A 17,177-nucleotide genomic window follows, 5' to 3' on the forward strand; every position below is an offset into this window, starting at 1 on the left:
TGCATCCCTGATGCCAGTGGAGAATCTCGGAGCAAAAGGGGCAGGATCTTCAACACTGTCCCAACTTCTGATCGGTTTGTGCTTAAAGTCCTGTCAAGAAGCTGGGGGACTGCTTGAGGGGAGTCTTTCTCTGAAATCTTGCCCTGCTGCTGTCTCGTTCCTAGAAATCCTGGCTTGCGGGTTCCAATGTCCAGCGCCAAATTCCTGTTCTGCTGCTGCCCTGGAGACTCTGGTTTGGCAGCATATGGGCAGTAAAAAAATTAAAAGGATTCAGTGGTTCTTTGAGTATGTGTAAAAGTGTGCTTGTGAGTGAGAGAATGAGTGTGTTTAATGGGTTTGATAGTGAGAATCGGTGAGTTGAGTGAGTATGAATAAATGAGTGAGTAAATCAGTGTGAGTGAATTGGAATGAGTGAGGGGGATTTTGTGATGGAGTGGGAGTGAGTCAGGGGTGCCTCTATCAAGTGTGCAGCAGGTGCCCCAGGGCCAGAAGGCTCTGGGGCAACTGCACCTGCTGCATTGTTAAAGCAGAGAACCTACACCCCAGGAGTTCAAATCAGAGCCCCTGTACACCAATAGTTGAGTGATGGCCAGCGATTGTGAAAGTGTGCTAGTGTTTGTGAGTGTGAAAGTGAGTGCATGGGGTACATGTGTGTGAAGACACCCAAGACAAATTTTGAAAACCGCAAGGTGAACATGTGGCAAGTATTACGCCCTGCCAGTTTCGGGGATCACCAGAAGTCAGTGTCCAGGGTCTCTTTGGGTTTCTTAATTCCAACACCACTTACAGATAGCTTAAGACTTATTTCACACTGTCATATATTTACTGGAGGTTGTCCTTTTCTGCATTTGAGTAACAGGAGGCCATGATTGAGAATGTGTTTGATATTTTCCCGAAACACTACAATGCGACAGTAGTTCAAAGTAAACACCCCATGGAACAAAAGCGAAGCAGCAATGTTCTGTTAATATGACTTGTATAGCCCATGAATCACCCCCAAAGGGGCATCTTGGCGCTAAGTAAAGGTACAGTCCAACACAGAACACCTTCCCTAAAACAACAGTCTGAAGAGATTTCCAAAAACTGACCATCAGAACAAGTTCGGACATGGAGTGACAGATTGTTCCAGTAAATTGGCGCCAATAGGTATTTACAGCAACATTTGAACACTCCAGTTCTTAAATGCCTGCAGTGGCTTTCCACTGGAGCTTACTTTGTATATTGTAGATACTGGTCCATCAATGTCAACTCTCCATGATACATGGCACAAAACTAGCCTTATGTGTATGGTATGCTAACCTTCTCTGTAAACTCAGAGTAAGAACCCAAAAAACACTTCCCCAAACTTCCTTTGGTTATGCCTCTAAAATATTAAAGTTATGGTCTGACAAACCACATCATGTGCATTCCTGAAAGAACATGAAGCATTTCTTAACTGGGGAACATCGTCTCTAGATGTGCGGACAAAGCAGAATTGCTTAAACTGAGCAGTGGTGTTCAAAACATATTTCCATTAAATACTTGACTCCTAACCATGCTTGTTCGTTATTCTACTCCTGTCCAGTTAAAGTATGCATTGCCAAAACTCAAGTCAGCTGTTCAAACTAGTCTGGTAATTTAAACACAAGTAGATCGCAAGTAACAGAGAAGTCACCAGAACAAAAATGTCCATTTATTCAACAGTAGTAGACTAATAAAAATGAGAGCATTGTCAAACTTATTGCCCAACATTAGTTCTGCTAGAAGGTTCATAAATTCAACTTGTAAAGTGTCTGCCCAGTTTCTTTCTGCATGGTAGTAATACACAGCAAAGTAACTTGGACCAAGGGAACCCCAATAAATGGGTTTTCCAGATGATCAGGAAAGTGTTTGAGCTTGGCACATTGCTGAGCCACCACAGTCAAAACTGATCTAGCCTATCTATGTAGTAGTGGGTCCTAAGATGGGCATTCATGTGTTTGAGGAACTCCTTTTGAGGCTATTGTGACTAATGAAACTATGCTCAAATGTTTCTCTGCTTTATTGTCATATGAGAATTTAAGAGGTCTGATCACAAATGTATCAGAAGATAGGGGTAGTCTTTTATGCTTTCTAGAATAGCTTTCTTTCTTTAGCAACCAATATTTATAAACTACACTTCCCATGATGCTTGTCCAAACAAACCACTGGGAAACTAAATGTAGTAGACATATGAGCATTGAGTAACCATAGTCCTGAATGAGAGCAACAAGTCCTCTTATCTTGCTACTAGCAGTCATGGTAAGTATTATCGGTTATCTTTCATATTCTTTTTGTAATTGAAAATATGCAATGGTTTGATACTTGTTAAACATTGTTCTAATGTGTTATTTCAGTTTAATTTAACTTGCACCTTGGCACGTTTCCTTTCATCCTTCAGCTTCCTTCTCGCACCCTGTAACAGAGTGTTGTATGATTTTTTTCCCCTGGAGGTGTCTTACCTTGTCCGTCACCACCTGCTCCGCCAGCAACTGCGATGCTGCGGCTGCCTGAGGATGCATTTGTGCCAGCGTGATGAAAGCTGTTTACTGGGGCTGTCAGTCATTTCCTCCTCCATTTCTTCTTGGAGTGTGGCTTTTCTAGGAAGTGGCCTTAGTCTAAAAACCTGAGGCAGCAGGTACCTGCCCCAGAGAATGGTTTTTCTCTGTAAGCGTCTGCCCTTACCAGGAATTGCCTTCTTTAAAAGATCACCCTTTCTGGACAGACAAACTTCTTGACTGCTCATTTGTAGTCTGACTGGTCTCATCTCTTCAGCAATAGCCTTCCCTTGGGTACTTTATGCCCCAGTAATTTTAATTGGCTCGCCTTTTGTTTAGTTGGTTTAATACAAATCATCCAGTTTTTCACTATTATATGAAATATATCTTCTTCTGGGTCTGTCAATATGGCTTTTGATTAATCTACTTTTTATAATGAAGATAAGGAGAATGAATGTTTCAGGAAGAATTTCAATTATTTCAGTCCTTATTAAACAGGCTGTGACTTCCACAATGAAGCATCTCAAAACATAACAAAGCCTTTTAAAAAATGTCAGTCTGCTTTAGCCCACCGTGTAGGTTACGGCCACAATGGTTATCAAGACTCTCTTCAATTCCTCTTGAATAAACCCCCATGGGATTTCCATGTATGTTGCTGGGAATTTTAAGAGCAATAATGATGATCCTTCAAGTAGCAGACTGATTAAGAAGGAAGCTGGTCCTCCCCAAGATGTTTCAGTTTTCTGAGGGTTTGACCAGCCAAAAATTCTTCCTTTGGACCACTTGATCTCGGGGTATATTCTTCGACAAAAAGATACACCCTCAAATTGTGGTGGATACATTGCATGATACAGATAACTAAGCATGAAATACTAATGAGACATACATGTTCTCTAGTGACCCTGATTTGATGTGCCCTTCAGCAAAGAATCGGAGGTAATTATCTGTTGCAGTAATATATTGTGATAAATCAACAATTGTTTCGGACTCTAATTACTCGCCTGTTTGGCCATACCTCAATATTCCACCCTAATTCCACTGAGTGGATGGGTTTCTCCGTCCATGTTTGGGACAATATTTTAACAAAATCCTTGACACTTCGGGACAGGCAAACCCGTTCACATCTGCGCTCTGAGCGTTCATGTCTAACATTCCCACACAACGTCTCCTACCCATCTATAGACCCAAATGTATTTGTTTCTCAAATTTGGTGTTGAGACAGCCTAGTCTGTGTGTCAGGTCAAACTTCTTGTCAACCGGTTCTCATGAGGAATTTGGATATTGCTGAGGAGGCAAAATTAGAGGATAAATTCATTGGCCCTGGAGCATTATCAAGCTGGATTTGGAGGATAGTTTGTTGAGCAATGCTAACAATGCTGTGTCTCATGAGTGGAATGAAGAACTTGGACTCAAAATGATTCCTAAGTTAGGAGCTACTTCTAGCACATAAATAGGTTCCCAATCCAAAGGAGTATTTGTGGATTAATTTAAGGTGCTCAGCAAATGTTACTGCGCTCAATTTTTTGGACTAAACGCAGGCTTAATTACAAAGTCTTTGGGCTAGGGGGTTTTGCCAGGGCCAGCAGAGATTGGAACCACTTTACCGGACAGTTCAATAGAAAATTCAGTTCCTTCTGAGCTTTCAAGGTCTCTGCTCAAGTTTGCTATCCATAGTTCTATCTCCAAAGGGGAAGAGTATTTAGGATGAGAAGTAACCTAAAGGCCAGCTTTCATTACTGGCAAATGCGGATGTCTAGCAACATTTTGAACTGCTCGGCAAAGAATTACAGTATTTCTGTGGTTTCTTTTCAAAGTTCACGGGGGGGTTAAAGGATCCCTCTGGATCTTCAAAATGCTTATTTAACAATACCCATTCACAAGGTAACAGCAAGCATCTGCAGTTGCAGTGGGATCAACAAGCTTTAATCACTTGTCTCCTATTCAGTCTAATTATGGCTCAGGGCAAAGCCATTCCGGTTTACAGACTTTCAGTATCCATTAAACTTCTCCATCAGTCATCAATTGGGATGTGATCTATAGTTCCATCCAAGACAGCAGATTTCTTGGGATTACTTAAGTCTGAAAAGTCAATTCTGCAAATTCACTATTCAAACGTTGTAGCCATTCAGAATATTTTTACAGTGCTTCGTAAGTTCCGGATTTCTTTGAGAACGTCAGCTGGAATAGCAAATCTTTTATCCGCATCATTTAAACTAGTCTTTCCAGGCCCTCTTCATTACACATTTGGTGTCCTTGGATCAAGAAGTGGTTCTAGAACTTCAATGATTAGATCACCAAGAGCCTGGAATGGGAAGGCTGTCTTCTCTTCCCTCGTATTATTCAGATGCAGGTCTTGCAGGAAAGGGCCAAAATGTGGTGGCGTCTCGACTTGAGTTACATAGTCACAACAGGAGTCATCTGTGCACATAAATCGTTTAGAGAAGCATGGCTGTTCTTTTTGCAAATCAACCCTTTGCCAGAGAGTCAAATGTGCAGTTCTATTAAGAAAATACCGATTAGCAGCTGTCAGAGAATCATGTAGGAGGGCAATATCCAAGCCACTAGCAGAACTTTCAAAATGTTTTTGTGAATTTGTAATCAACGCAACATTTCAGACCAGCAGATATCTTCCGGGTGTCTCTATTCTGTAGCAGATTGGTATTCCAGATGTTGGACTCCAGTGATTTCCATCTTCATCCTACAATAGTCTAATTTCTTCTTGATGGGATCCCTCGCTGTGCGTCTGTTCGTTCTCATCTAAACTCCCATCTCTTCTACAGTTGGAGACTGGATACATTCACTACAGCTATAGATGCCTTTCTCCAGGGTTTATCCTTGAACATAAATGGAGAATTTTTCCCCCTTTCTAATGATATTCAGGGACCTTGCCCAGACATGTTAACAAGCAGTTTTGTTTCTTGTAGCAACCTTGTGGCATTCTCGAGTCTGGCTCCTACCTTCTGGAACTGTTGTCCGACCTTCCTGATTAATCCCATCATTTCCTGGTCTATTATGCCACCCCCAAGGTAGTCTCAATCTTATCCTCAATTCAATGTCAGCTTGGAGAATTTCGGGGTGACTTGGTGAATCCCAGGTATTCAATCAGAAGCTGCAGAATACATTTGAACATCTTGGGTCCCTGGTACTTCCAAAGTTTACCAAACACTGTGGCTAGTATAGGTTAGCTGGCGTGTGGGACGGTATACAGATCTCATTTTAACAGACATAACTGTTAGTCCATTTTCCAGAGTCTCTGGCAATTTGAAAAGTCTTATAGAACTGTTAATAGATAGGCAACATCAGCTGAACACATTCAAATAGAAGGAAACTCAGTAGATGAATTTCATTGTCCCTAGGATAACCACAACCGGTTTAACCTGTTTTTATATCCATTTTTCCCAAATGAACTGAAATTGTGCAAATGCTCTTCACTAAAGATTTGCGAACTTACTGCCTATGTACACACATCTTCTTTCCCCTTAACTATTAATTTCTTTTAGAAAAAACTTCAAACCTGTTTTCTACCCAATGTTAGCTTGTTGGGTTAGATAGTTCAGGTCTCATTGATATTTCTGCCTTCGGGGCTCATTTCACTAGGACAGCCAAGGCATCTAAAGCTTTCTGGGCTAGTCCAAGATTAGAGGACCTACTTTTTTTCTGCTTATTGGTCTAATGGCTCAATCCTTTTGTTGTAAGCCTACTTCTAATGTTTGTGATTGTTATATACTGTTTGTGATGTTATATACTTTGAACAAGCACCAGAGGAACCCCCTAACTTGTCAAAATATGTCTATTTTCCTAACTGTTAACGAAAGTGTAGATTTTAATAAAGACTTAAACACTTCATATTTCAGCGCCGCTTTTTCAAACTGCTTAGGCGTCTTAGGAAGTTGCCTGATTCGGTGGATTGATCCAGAGCAGAGGACAACATTTACATATTCTCCTTATGTCACAGATTCTTATTCACAACATCTCATTCATACACACATTCATTGGTGGGGCCCATAACATCAACACGCTGCTCATTCATACACACACTCGAATCTGTACACAAGAGAGGCTGCTGGACCAAGTGGGTACCTTATTACCTATCGGGATTAACTTCTCACTACTTTATGTACACATTTTATACAACTTCGAGAATCCTGACTTTATCATCAAGGCACTCCACTGTTTGGTTGATGGACCAACTAGTTGGACTGGTTGATGGTGAATTAGAACTGCTAAGACACAATTAAAGCCTAGGAAACCTTTGATATTTTCTGTAATTTAAGAACCACAAACTCATTTCTTATTTCAATTTTGTGTATCTTGGCGTTAAACTCTTAAATATTGCATTTATGGTCTACAGCTCATTATTTAATCATCAGGTTTATTAAAGAGAAATATAAACATTCAGAAATTTCTTAGACAGATTTACGGAAAATACATTTAATCATTCCCAATTGACAGATGACGATAGCTTCAGATCAAATAGGGTGTTATCTGCATTCTCAGATGAAGGCTCCCTCAAACAGGCAGTCCAACCCTCACCAAAGGATCAAACCGTCGTGCGAAATACAGGATGCAGCGTAATAAAGCTCAGAATTTCAGCAAAGTCTGAACATCAATCCGGAGCATGGACCAATTCCACACTCAGACTGATTAGCATAGAATTTTGGAAACACAAAGAAATAACCCAAAGACAAATGCAGCCAAAACTCCGAATGAACCAACGAACGCTGCTGCAACCAACCCTTCCAACATGTAATGATTGAGAGGGTTTATACCCTTTTCCACCTTACTTCATTTTAGATATGGCAACCTTGGGGGCAGAACAAATGTTCTGATTGGACAGTTTGAGGTTATCACTAGTTTATTGAATTTTTCCCAGTGCAAACTGGTTCTCCATAGTGACTTTTCACAAAGTTCTCAAATGGTCCCTGTCCTTTAAGTTCCCAGGCGGGGAAACAGTAGTTTTATCTTTTTCAAGGTAAAAAGGGTCCTACTGACAGGTTCTCTTTGTCTCTTCCTTGACTCTCATTTTGCCATCTTCTGGCTTGCGGTCAAGTTCCCTACTCTCTGTCCTTGGCAAAGAACACGATGTCAGGAGTTCAAGCTACCTCATGATTTCAAGAGCCATCTGGGTATGCGCAGAAGTCATTGCGCGCACATGGTAGCATCTGCTTCAGAGAACGCCATCTTCGGTACTGCTGCTTAATAGGCCCGAATGTCAACTTAAGCAGAAATAGACATAACCGCAATTAAAACATAGAAATGAGAGTTCTGATGTTCAAACCCATACTAATCACAATATATATCAGTATTTTCCTAGCTGTAGCAACATTTAAAGCAATAATACTTACCACTTGATTACGTTTAAAGCGCAAAACGATCACAAAGCAACATAAATAATGCAATGTAACTATTTCACCACAATCTAAGGTTAGTCTGCGAACCTTAATTTGGCCATGCAATTTGCATTTTAGTCCCATGTATATTTGCGTTTATCAAGGTGCAAATGTTAATTAGTATTACTTCCACTTCATTCAAGTTATGTAAATTAATTTCAGTATGATTACATAATTAATTTCATGCAAATTAGGAGGTATACAAATTTTTGTTTTACCTGCTCCAAGATAAATTGCATGTCAATCATCTATGGCTTCATCTTCAATCTTCTCTACTTTCTCCATATTGAAGAAACCTGAGGACACCGTATTTCGTTTTAGGCATTTAAAAAAAAAAAAAAGTTTCAGGATGGTTAGCCTATTTGCCGTTTCTGTACTTAATACTACTGGTTAATACAGTTTGACTGACCTCTCAAGCAAGAAGAATGGACTGACTACTCAGTCAGGAAATGTTTACTGTGTTTGTTGGTCTACTGCAACTTGTTTCCCATTGGTTTCTTTAGACAAGCATCATACGAAGTGTAATATAAATGTATTTTGGCTGCCATAGAAGAAAAGAAAGCATTATGTCTTTAATAAAATCTAAACGTTCCTTCACTAACAGGAAAAGATGCATTTCATTTTGAAATTACTCTTTCAGTTGCAGTCTGTAATGCAGATGGATTCATGGATGTCGAAGTTCTAGCGACCAGGACCGTTCCGAAAGTGAATCTAAGTACTGTTAGAGTCCGAGATGCTACTTGTCTTCCGTACAATAAATCCAGTGGCAAAGTCACCTTTCACATCCCTTTAGATGGCTGTGGCACCACAATAAGGGTAAGTGGTAATTTGTGGCATATGTCTTGTGCTTTTAAGTCTTATAATGACTGAGTTTGTATTTGTTGTCTTGCAGTATGATGGGAACAATCTGGTTTATGAAAATGAAGTACGTGCACTCCGGGTAGATCTCCCAAAAATTATAATAGCAAGAGAAAGTGAGTTTAGGTGAGCACTTTTGTCTGTATGCCTATTAATTTATTCTTGAACTGCAAATTCGGTTCCAAATTTTCAAAGTCTGAAAGTCATTTGCATTTGTGTCAAGTGGATCCATTTCTCAAATATTTAAGTATGCTTACTCTATGCAGGATGACTGTAAGGTGCCTTTATAAAGGAAATGCTGAAGTTGTGGTGAAAGCAGCTGTCTTGACCCAGGCGCCTCCAGTAACTCTTGCTAGAAGCGATGGGCCGATCTCTTTGATCTTGAATCTTTTCCAAGGTAAGACGTCTTATATTGGTTGTTTCTCCCTTCCCAGATGTTGGATTGTTGCTAACAAACTGATTTTTTTATTTTAAATGGCCTGAAACCCTGCCATACCAAAAGAATGTCTGGAAAATAAACAAACTGCCTTAGTAGAAGTGAGATTTGGATCGCTACTACTTCATTTGGATGGGTTCTCAGTAGCACACTTGGAAAGCAGTAACAGGTGGGGGTTTCCGGGTGCGAATGGAGTCTGATGTTTAAATGCACATTTTTATTTTTATTCTGCGGGAACATTTTTGTTCCGGGTGAGAATTCTTCCGCCTCCTCCCCCCACCAAAACTTGGGGTGAACCAGTTACCCTTTCCTTCTTGGGACAAGTTATTTCAGCCTTTAGCTGGTTTAAATCTCAAATTTCCTCTGTGACAAACTGAATTTAAGTTTGAATGTTCATATCGTACGTTTGTGGGTGTTCACAAACTTCTAGAGCCTTATTATGCCCACTTAACAGCCCTTGCATGGGTGTTTACCCCTGCAGCTCTTTGCACTCGTGGTGGAGAAATCTGCAACTGTAATCCATAAGCACCTGCCTGGAATCAATTTCTCAATTCCGGTCTTGTGTAAAAGGATTTTTTTAGCCATAAATGTACAGGTTGAGAGTTGATTTTGTTGTAGTAACTTTATTCGATATAAAAAAATCATAAAAGTAGAACTATTCTAAAAACAATTTTTAAAAAGAAAGTGAATAAAAAAAGAACAAGAACCCACTAAAACATTGGGTTCCCCATGTATACAGCATAAAATTTTAACTATCTAATACAGCATAGTGCATTGACATCGAGGGACAGGGTACAAAAGATAAAAGTATCATGAAGAGGGGGGGAATTAGGGCTGTAGATGGTGTTACTTTACAAGCTAAAAGCTAGGAGATAGGCTAAAGGGATAAAAATTATTCTCAGAATTATTTAATGCTTCTTGAGAAGTCTCTGCCTTATCCTCCAGGCTCCCCCCAGAAACTTTGCTGTCCCGATTATGACGCTAGGGACTGTCGTCTCGTAAGTTAGAATGCGCAAGGCCACCCTATGTGACCTACAGCCCAGATTAGCACATACGGGTTTCAACCATCTAGATCTGGGTTGTTTGTATGCCTGGCATGCAAACAAGAAGTGGCCGATGGATTCCGAGGGGGAGGCACAACCTGGACAACCTATATCACCCCCCTTCCCACCTTTCCACCCTGTTTGAAAATCATGAAGTGGTAATGTGCCATATCTTAATTTAAGGTAGAGTGACCTGTCGCTAGGCGATTCAATGATGTCTAAAAAAGCCTCTAATCTGGGGGCAGGTTTGGCATCCAGAAATCTTTCAGTAAGGATGCCTCTCTGGGACCGCAGAGAAAATAGCGGTGACCCAATCCCAATAAAATTTTTTAACAATGGGCTTGGAAGGTGGTTGCTGATTCTCCCAGGAGCCGCCCAAGCCCAGCTCCAGCACCAGTTTTTGGAAATTGGATACCCACAGGATCTTATGACAGGCTCCAAGATGTAATATATCGTCCAGAGCAGCGGCATATCGGCATAGGTACGGGGACCTCCTGAGCCTCACCCAGTACAATAGGGGGCGCAGCCTAGCCACATCATCTATGGGATGTCTGCCAAGATCGCTACGGAGAGGGACAAGTGGGGTAGACAGAGGGAGCGAGACTGTCTCTAAAAAAACGTATTTTCGGATTTGGTCATCTCTGCTAGATTTTCAAATCCCCAAAGCTCCACCCCGTAGAGATGCAGATGGCACCTTCCCCTGGTATACCTTGATTGCTGCAGCTATAGGCCGACTATATGACAGCCTCTGGTGTCTAGCAATGGCTCCTGCGGCTCGCTTGTGGTTTAGGAGCATTTTGGATATGTGAGGTGCCCATTTCAAATTATTATTAATCCTCACCCCAAGATAATCAAAGGCTGACACAAGCTCCAGATTACAATTGTCGACCTTGATATTTTTAAATCTTTTAGAAGGGGACATGGCCATTAGCTTGGTCTTTGATGTATTGATCTTCAAGCCCCTGATGTTACAAAACTCGGTAAAGCGGTACAGCAATTTTTGAAGACCCATGGGGCTCTTTGAGATCAGCAGTGTCGTCAGCAAAAAAAAGAGGGAGATTTTTCACCGCTCAAGACTGGGGCGTCGACCCCATCCTCTCTCGGCTAGTCTGCCACCCCGTTTATAAAGAGAGAATGGGGTCGGCGCCAAAACACAGCCCTGGCGGACCCCTCGCATCACTGCTATTCTCAGTCAACTGACCCTGGTGCCCCCATCTTACTCTCGCGAAGTTACCTTCGTGGAGCCTTTTAAGAAGGTCCAAAATTAAGGGGGGAATGCCCAAATCTGCCAGGACTTGCCACAACTTTGGCCGAGGTACCAGGTCAAAAGCTGTTTTGAGGTCGATAAAAGCCAGGTATAAGCTGCCCTTTTCAATGGTAACAGATTTCCAGTAAATGGTGCAAAATCTGAAAACCTGGTCGATTGTTCCGACCCCTTGCCTGAATCTGGCCTGGAAATGTGAGAGAATACCATCCTCATCAATCAGGCCTTAATCCTGGTCAGGAGGACCCTGCCCACCACTTTTTGAATCACATCAATTAGACTAATTGGTCTGTAGTTGGCAGGGTCCTCTCAATCACCTTTTTTAAAGATGGGCACCACCTCTGCCCCCTTCCGGTAATCTGGTACCGGGGACCCTGACGCTATATTATTCAGTGTTAGTAAAATAAACTCGGCCCAGAGTTCCCTGTCATGAAGAAGGTCTCCAGGGAGACAATCGGGTCCCGCTGCCTTGCCCGATGCTATTGTGTTAATTGCTAATTGGATCTCAGTCAGACCAAACTGGCCCTCCACCCCCCCGAGGAGCTAAGGGCTCAAACTGGACCCAGCTCCTCCGGAGATGATTCATCACCGGGAGAGTAAAGACCACAGAAGTGATCAAACCACTGGCACCCCGTTATATGATTTGGGATTGGATCTGCCCCACCCCTTGCGCTGATGTTAATAAGATCCCAAAACGGGGTTGAATCTTTCAAACGTGCCGCGCGCTTCAGGTCCTGCCAGTGATCTTCCTCCCATTGGCGCTTTGCTTTTTTTATGGTGCTATAATAGAATTTCCGGGCATGAATAATGGAGGGCTGATCCTTTGCTTTTAAGACCCTAGCAAGTACCTGTCTCCTTTCCCTGCAATCACTTGAAAACCACAGGTTTACCGTTTTCGGTCTGGGTGGCTTGCGATCCCCTTTGACACTTGATTCAAAAAACTTCCCCACCTTTACCACTGTCTCCAAATAAATCTGGTTGAAACCCTTAGCAAGCAAGATATTGGAAGAACTAGCAGGAGCAGCGTTCATTGAACTTATGCGATCTTCCACAATATTTTTGATCCTGCCCAAGTACAACTCTCGCTTGGCCACTCTAGACCATTTGAGCCGTCTATTACAATTAGATGGAACGACCTCTCTAGAACATAATGTCTGGGCACTATCAGGCTCAATGGATGTAGTGGACAGCTCGCGCTTAAGTTGCATAGTAAGCGGGTCGTAGTCGCTCTCATGCCTGGAAATAATTTCCATATCAATGAGATCCGGCCACAGTTTGACATCCAGCAGGATGTAATCTATGCGCGAAGGGGCCCTAGTTCTAGTGAATGTAGGTGCTCCCTTAGTATCTGAGCGGGTTCTGCCATTTGTTGCCCTTACATTGAACTCTAGGGTCAGGGCGTTAATTTGTACAGCCCTTTTTGTCCACTTTTTTACTGGTAAGAGGCTAAGGGAAGGAATGCCTCGCTTGGAGTCTGCCTCGTCCGTGCCCAAGATGTCATCGTCGCGAAGGGGCTCAAAGGTGCAGTTAAAATCACCGGCGACAATGACACCCGACGCGACGGGGATGGCTGAAAGTTCGGTCTCGAGAGTTGTTAACGTAGGACTTGGTTGTGCAGCAGACGACCCTCTAGCGTAAATGTTAATAATTTCTAAGGAGTGATGACGTTCTGACCCACCGATGGATAAGTGGAGAATATCATGGGATGCACATAGATTGTGCTTAACTGTCCAATTCAAATCAATGTTTTTTCCAGATTAGAAGGCCCCCCGATGGACGTACTCTAGAGGAACTAATCGCCGGAACAAAAAAGGTTGAAAACCCGGGTCTATGGAAAGGAACCAGGCTCCAGGTTTCCTGAAGGAGAACGATATCAAATTTATCGATAGTCATTCCAAACCGGATCAACAAGGTTCCTTTTTAATCCAGCGATGTTCCATGAGATGAGCTGAATAGCTATTGGGGGGTTTATAGTAGAGGGGGAAGCTATAACTAATTCCCTGGTCTCTGGGCCCCTCCCATCTAGACCCCTCCCAGGAGCTGCGCCAGATATCACTGGCAAAACAGGTCCAGCCCCTACAGGGTCTAGAAAGGGACCAGGATTGTGGCCCAATCCCTCTGGACAGGGACACTCAAGAGTTGGTGAAACGGTGTTTACATAAGGATTAATTAGTCAGTCCACCTGTCTGAGCCCAGAGTCCCCCTGCTCACTATGATGAGACCAAACCGGGGAGCTGCGGATTTGAATGCTCAAGTGTGCAGGAGGTGATGTCCTATATTCTAGTGATATTAGATTTTCCGCTAATGCTAGATCTCGGAGCTCAACCTCCACACAGTCCAGTAGCGAATCCTCTCTAGACAGTCGTCGCACTTTCAATATGTCATCTCTGATAATTGATCTACATCCTCTAGTGTGCCTCAACCAATGGATGGCTTTATTGTGCAGTGAATCACTACTTTCATACCCCCACTGGTTAATCAGTTTCGGGACACCAGTCATGAAAACAGAGGGCTTTTGCAGAGGAAAACATGACGTGGAACCACCAACCACTGGGCAAGGAGGGGGGCCAAGTTGTCCCCTACTAGGGGGAAGGGTAGCGTAAATATTAGCCCTAGTTGGAAAATGTTTGGTAGCCTATTGGGGGCCAAAATCCGTGTGTCATTGGCGGAGGACCTGGAGATGGGCACTGAATTGTTTTTAGCCTCTCCTAGCACCCTGCCTTGGGCCTTAGCTAAGGAATCTTTTGGCAGGGGGCAAATGAGAGGGGCCGGGTCAATCGGCTTCTGAATGGGTATGAATCCCGAAGATGGTGCTGGAGCAAAAATTACCTGGGGCATACCTTGATTTAAACCCAAAATCTCCACCCTGGTATTCAGTAATGTAACCCGCTCTTCCAACCTTTTGATCCTATCCAGTAGGTCTTCTAGAGAGCCAGATGGAGATGGAGACCTGACGGGGCTAGCAGAAGTTACAAGCGCCCTATCGGAAGGAAAAATACAAATATCGGGGTTAGGATCTAATAAGGAGAACCTGTTAGAACATAAAACGGGATTGGGAGGAAGCTCATAGTTATGTAAAACTGGTGCGGTTGGTGCAATAACCTGGGCTTCAATAATTGAGGCGTCAACAACGTCCTTCGATGGAGTAGCAGCTGTACCTGGCAAATTACTGCTTTGATGTTGGTTAAAAAACATCGCAGGGATCCTTTTATTGCCTTTTTTAGGATCAGGCTTCACCACTTTACACCCCCCTTGAGTCGTAACTTCAGCAGCCCCAGTGGTCAAAGACTCCTCGCATTCAATAACAATATCCTCAATTCGGGACAGGACACAATTCATTGCAGCATGTGTTGCGTTCTTAGGTTTTTTCCCTTTTTTACTGCTAATCACCAGACCCCCCTCTGTGGATTTTCTCTTGCCCATGCTGATGGCCACCACTAACAACACAGATGAAACAGAAAATATCGATGCGTAGGATAGTCCAGGCAGAAGCAAAGCAAAAGATAAGTCACTAAATACCGGTCCCGGGAGCCCTAGGAGGAATAATACAGATCACAGTACCTTTACAGCGTTCAATGGCGGCAAGCGTTCCAGGGGCTGAACTTCAGGGGGGTAGCCCTGCCCGGCCTCTTACGGCCACAAACGGCCCGCCCATTGCCCGGGCTTAGCCTGGCGCACACCCACGCGTGTCCCGCGTAGCGGGAGGCGCGAGAGGTTTAAATGCAAGCCCCGGTGTCAGGGGGCGGGGCTTCTGCTACCGGCGCAACCCGCTGGCTCCTGGGTCAGGTAGTTTGCCTGGCGTCGTTGTGCTCTGGCCCCCACTGCCGGCGATGCATCTCCCCAGAGAGTTGATTTGCTATTTGATGTTGGCAAAACTGGAGAAGGCTATGCTATGTAATTGGGCCTTTTTTTGTTGCAATGTTTCTTTTGGTTGTGTATCGACTACGAAATATCACAATGTAGAAAGTTAGCTATTCAAGCATAGTTGGTAAACTACAATTATGTTAAGCCTCGTTCAACTTTTACATTACCATTTGTTGATCTAGCTTTACCCACATAAGGTCCTAGGTAAATCCAATCAGTCCAAAAAACCCACCTCCCCGAACTGGTAGGTATAAAAAGTCTGGAACCAGAGTCTATCTTGGATCTGTCCCTGGTAGAGGAATAGCATCTCAGACTTCGCACCTTCATGGAGTTGGTTTTTACTTCTATCCTCTTTTGTAAAAAAAAAAAATAATAATTGATGCAGGCTTTGAGGCATATGCTTTCATTTTGGAAATAAATCTTGGACCATATACATTGCATGAACTATTCATTTTTTGACTGGTTGATTAGATCGTCCGGTACCAGTGAGCTCCCCAGCATTGGCATTTGTTAATGCAATATTTTGTATAGCCCACTGCCATTCTACATATGCAGAAAGCTGACTGCAATCTCCATATGAACTTTGTGAGTGTCTGAGCATGGTGGCAAATGCAACAAATAGTATGTCTTACCATTCTTGAGTGGACAAAGCCCGCTACTGTTTTGTAGACCATGGGGAGAACCACATATGCACAATACGCCCCCATCCTGGCTGAACTTCTAACAAAGCTAAGGCTGACCCTTTGTGCCCAATAAATATTCCTGCATAAAATCCAGCCTAAGCCATGGTGCCAGTTTTAGGCAATCACCCACTCCAGATGGCGCCAAAGAACTTCAGTAAACAATTGGGTACTGGCCAATACATTGTCAACACTCCATAACTAGAAGGTAAATTCACTGTCTTATGCATAGGTACTAAGATTGTGCCTTTCCCAATTGCTAGTACCTTGCTGACCTCCTAAGAGCACAGTGTAGGTCTCCTGCATCTGCCAGTTTCCCTGCACCTTCATCAGATGACTACCACGCAGCTGGTCTGAATATCTGTTATTTTGTAGGTTTTTACATCTGGAGTCATTACATCATGCTAAGTACATTGGAGTACCTTTACAACACTGGCCATTAAATAGGTAGTTCTTGTACTTCACAGGTAAGGTAGAATGTATTGTGTACCTATACACATAGCTCTATAGGTATATACAAATATACATTTAATTTTCAAATTAATGAAATGGTTTATTAAATTTACTTTAATTACAATTAACTTAATGTTAAACTTCCTGTCCCTGAACACTAGAAACCCATGACTAACCGAAGTATTACCCATCTCTGAGCCCTAAAAACTCCTGGTTACTCCTGTACACTACTATCCCCAAGTTGAGAAACGCATTACTACCCTTCTGTAAAACTTAAACATATCCCTTATTATATTTTTATATCAAAATTAATTGGTGCCTATAAATATTTATAAATTTCTATTTATTACTTTAAACCTAATTACTTAGATTTATTTAAATTACTAGATTTAAGTGACATGCTTACAAATATCTGCATATTAGTGTGTGTGTGTATTTGTATATACATGTGTGTTTTGTATGTGTTTGTAGTCCTTTTAAACAATTGATAACAAATTTGCCTGTGATGTAATGACTCCTGATGTAAAATTGTTGTGGTAAAGGTAAAATGCCTTCTGCTCCACTGGCTTTCAAATTATTAATATTGATTCTCCCTTGCATTAGAACACAGGTACTCATAGTATGGCCTTCCTTGGCGGCCCGCGGACCTTGCAGACATCATACCTGTGTTTTTTATATCGCCGGCTGCAGCAGC

General features: G+C 42.5%; 1 protein-coding gene across 2 annotated transcripts in view; it reads left to right on the forward strand.

Moving 5' to 3' along the window:
* Positions 1-17,177, forward strand: part of LOC146867623 (zona pellucida sperm-binding protein 2-like) — a 234,594-nt gene that overhangs the window by 126,001 nt on the left and 91,416 nt on the right. Inside the window, exons 11-13 of one of the 2 annotated variants that reach the window (XM_085615016.1) lie at positions 8,526-8,701; positions 8,778-8,869; positions 9,010-9,140. The exons of the other annotated variant lie outside the window; for it this stretch is intronic. Of the exons in view, the coding sequence (XP_085471142.1) occupies positions 8,526-8,701; positions 8,778-8,869; positions 9,010-9,140 (399 nt within the window). The remainder of the gene's footprint in view (positions 1-8,525; positions 8,702-8,777; positions 8,870-9,009; positions 9,141-17,177) is intronic. 2 annotated transcript variants of the gene reach the window in all.

The sequence above is a fragment of the Triturus cristatus genome, chromosome 1_2 (genome assembly GCF_964204655.1).
Source record: "Triturus cristatus chromosome 1_2, aTriCri1.1, whole genome shotgun sequence".
Lineage (NCBI taxonomy): Eukaryota > Metazoa > Chordata > Amphibia > Caudata > Salamandridae > Triturus > Triturus cristatus.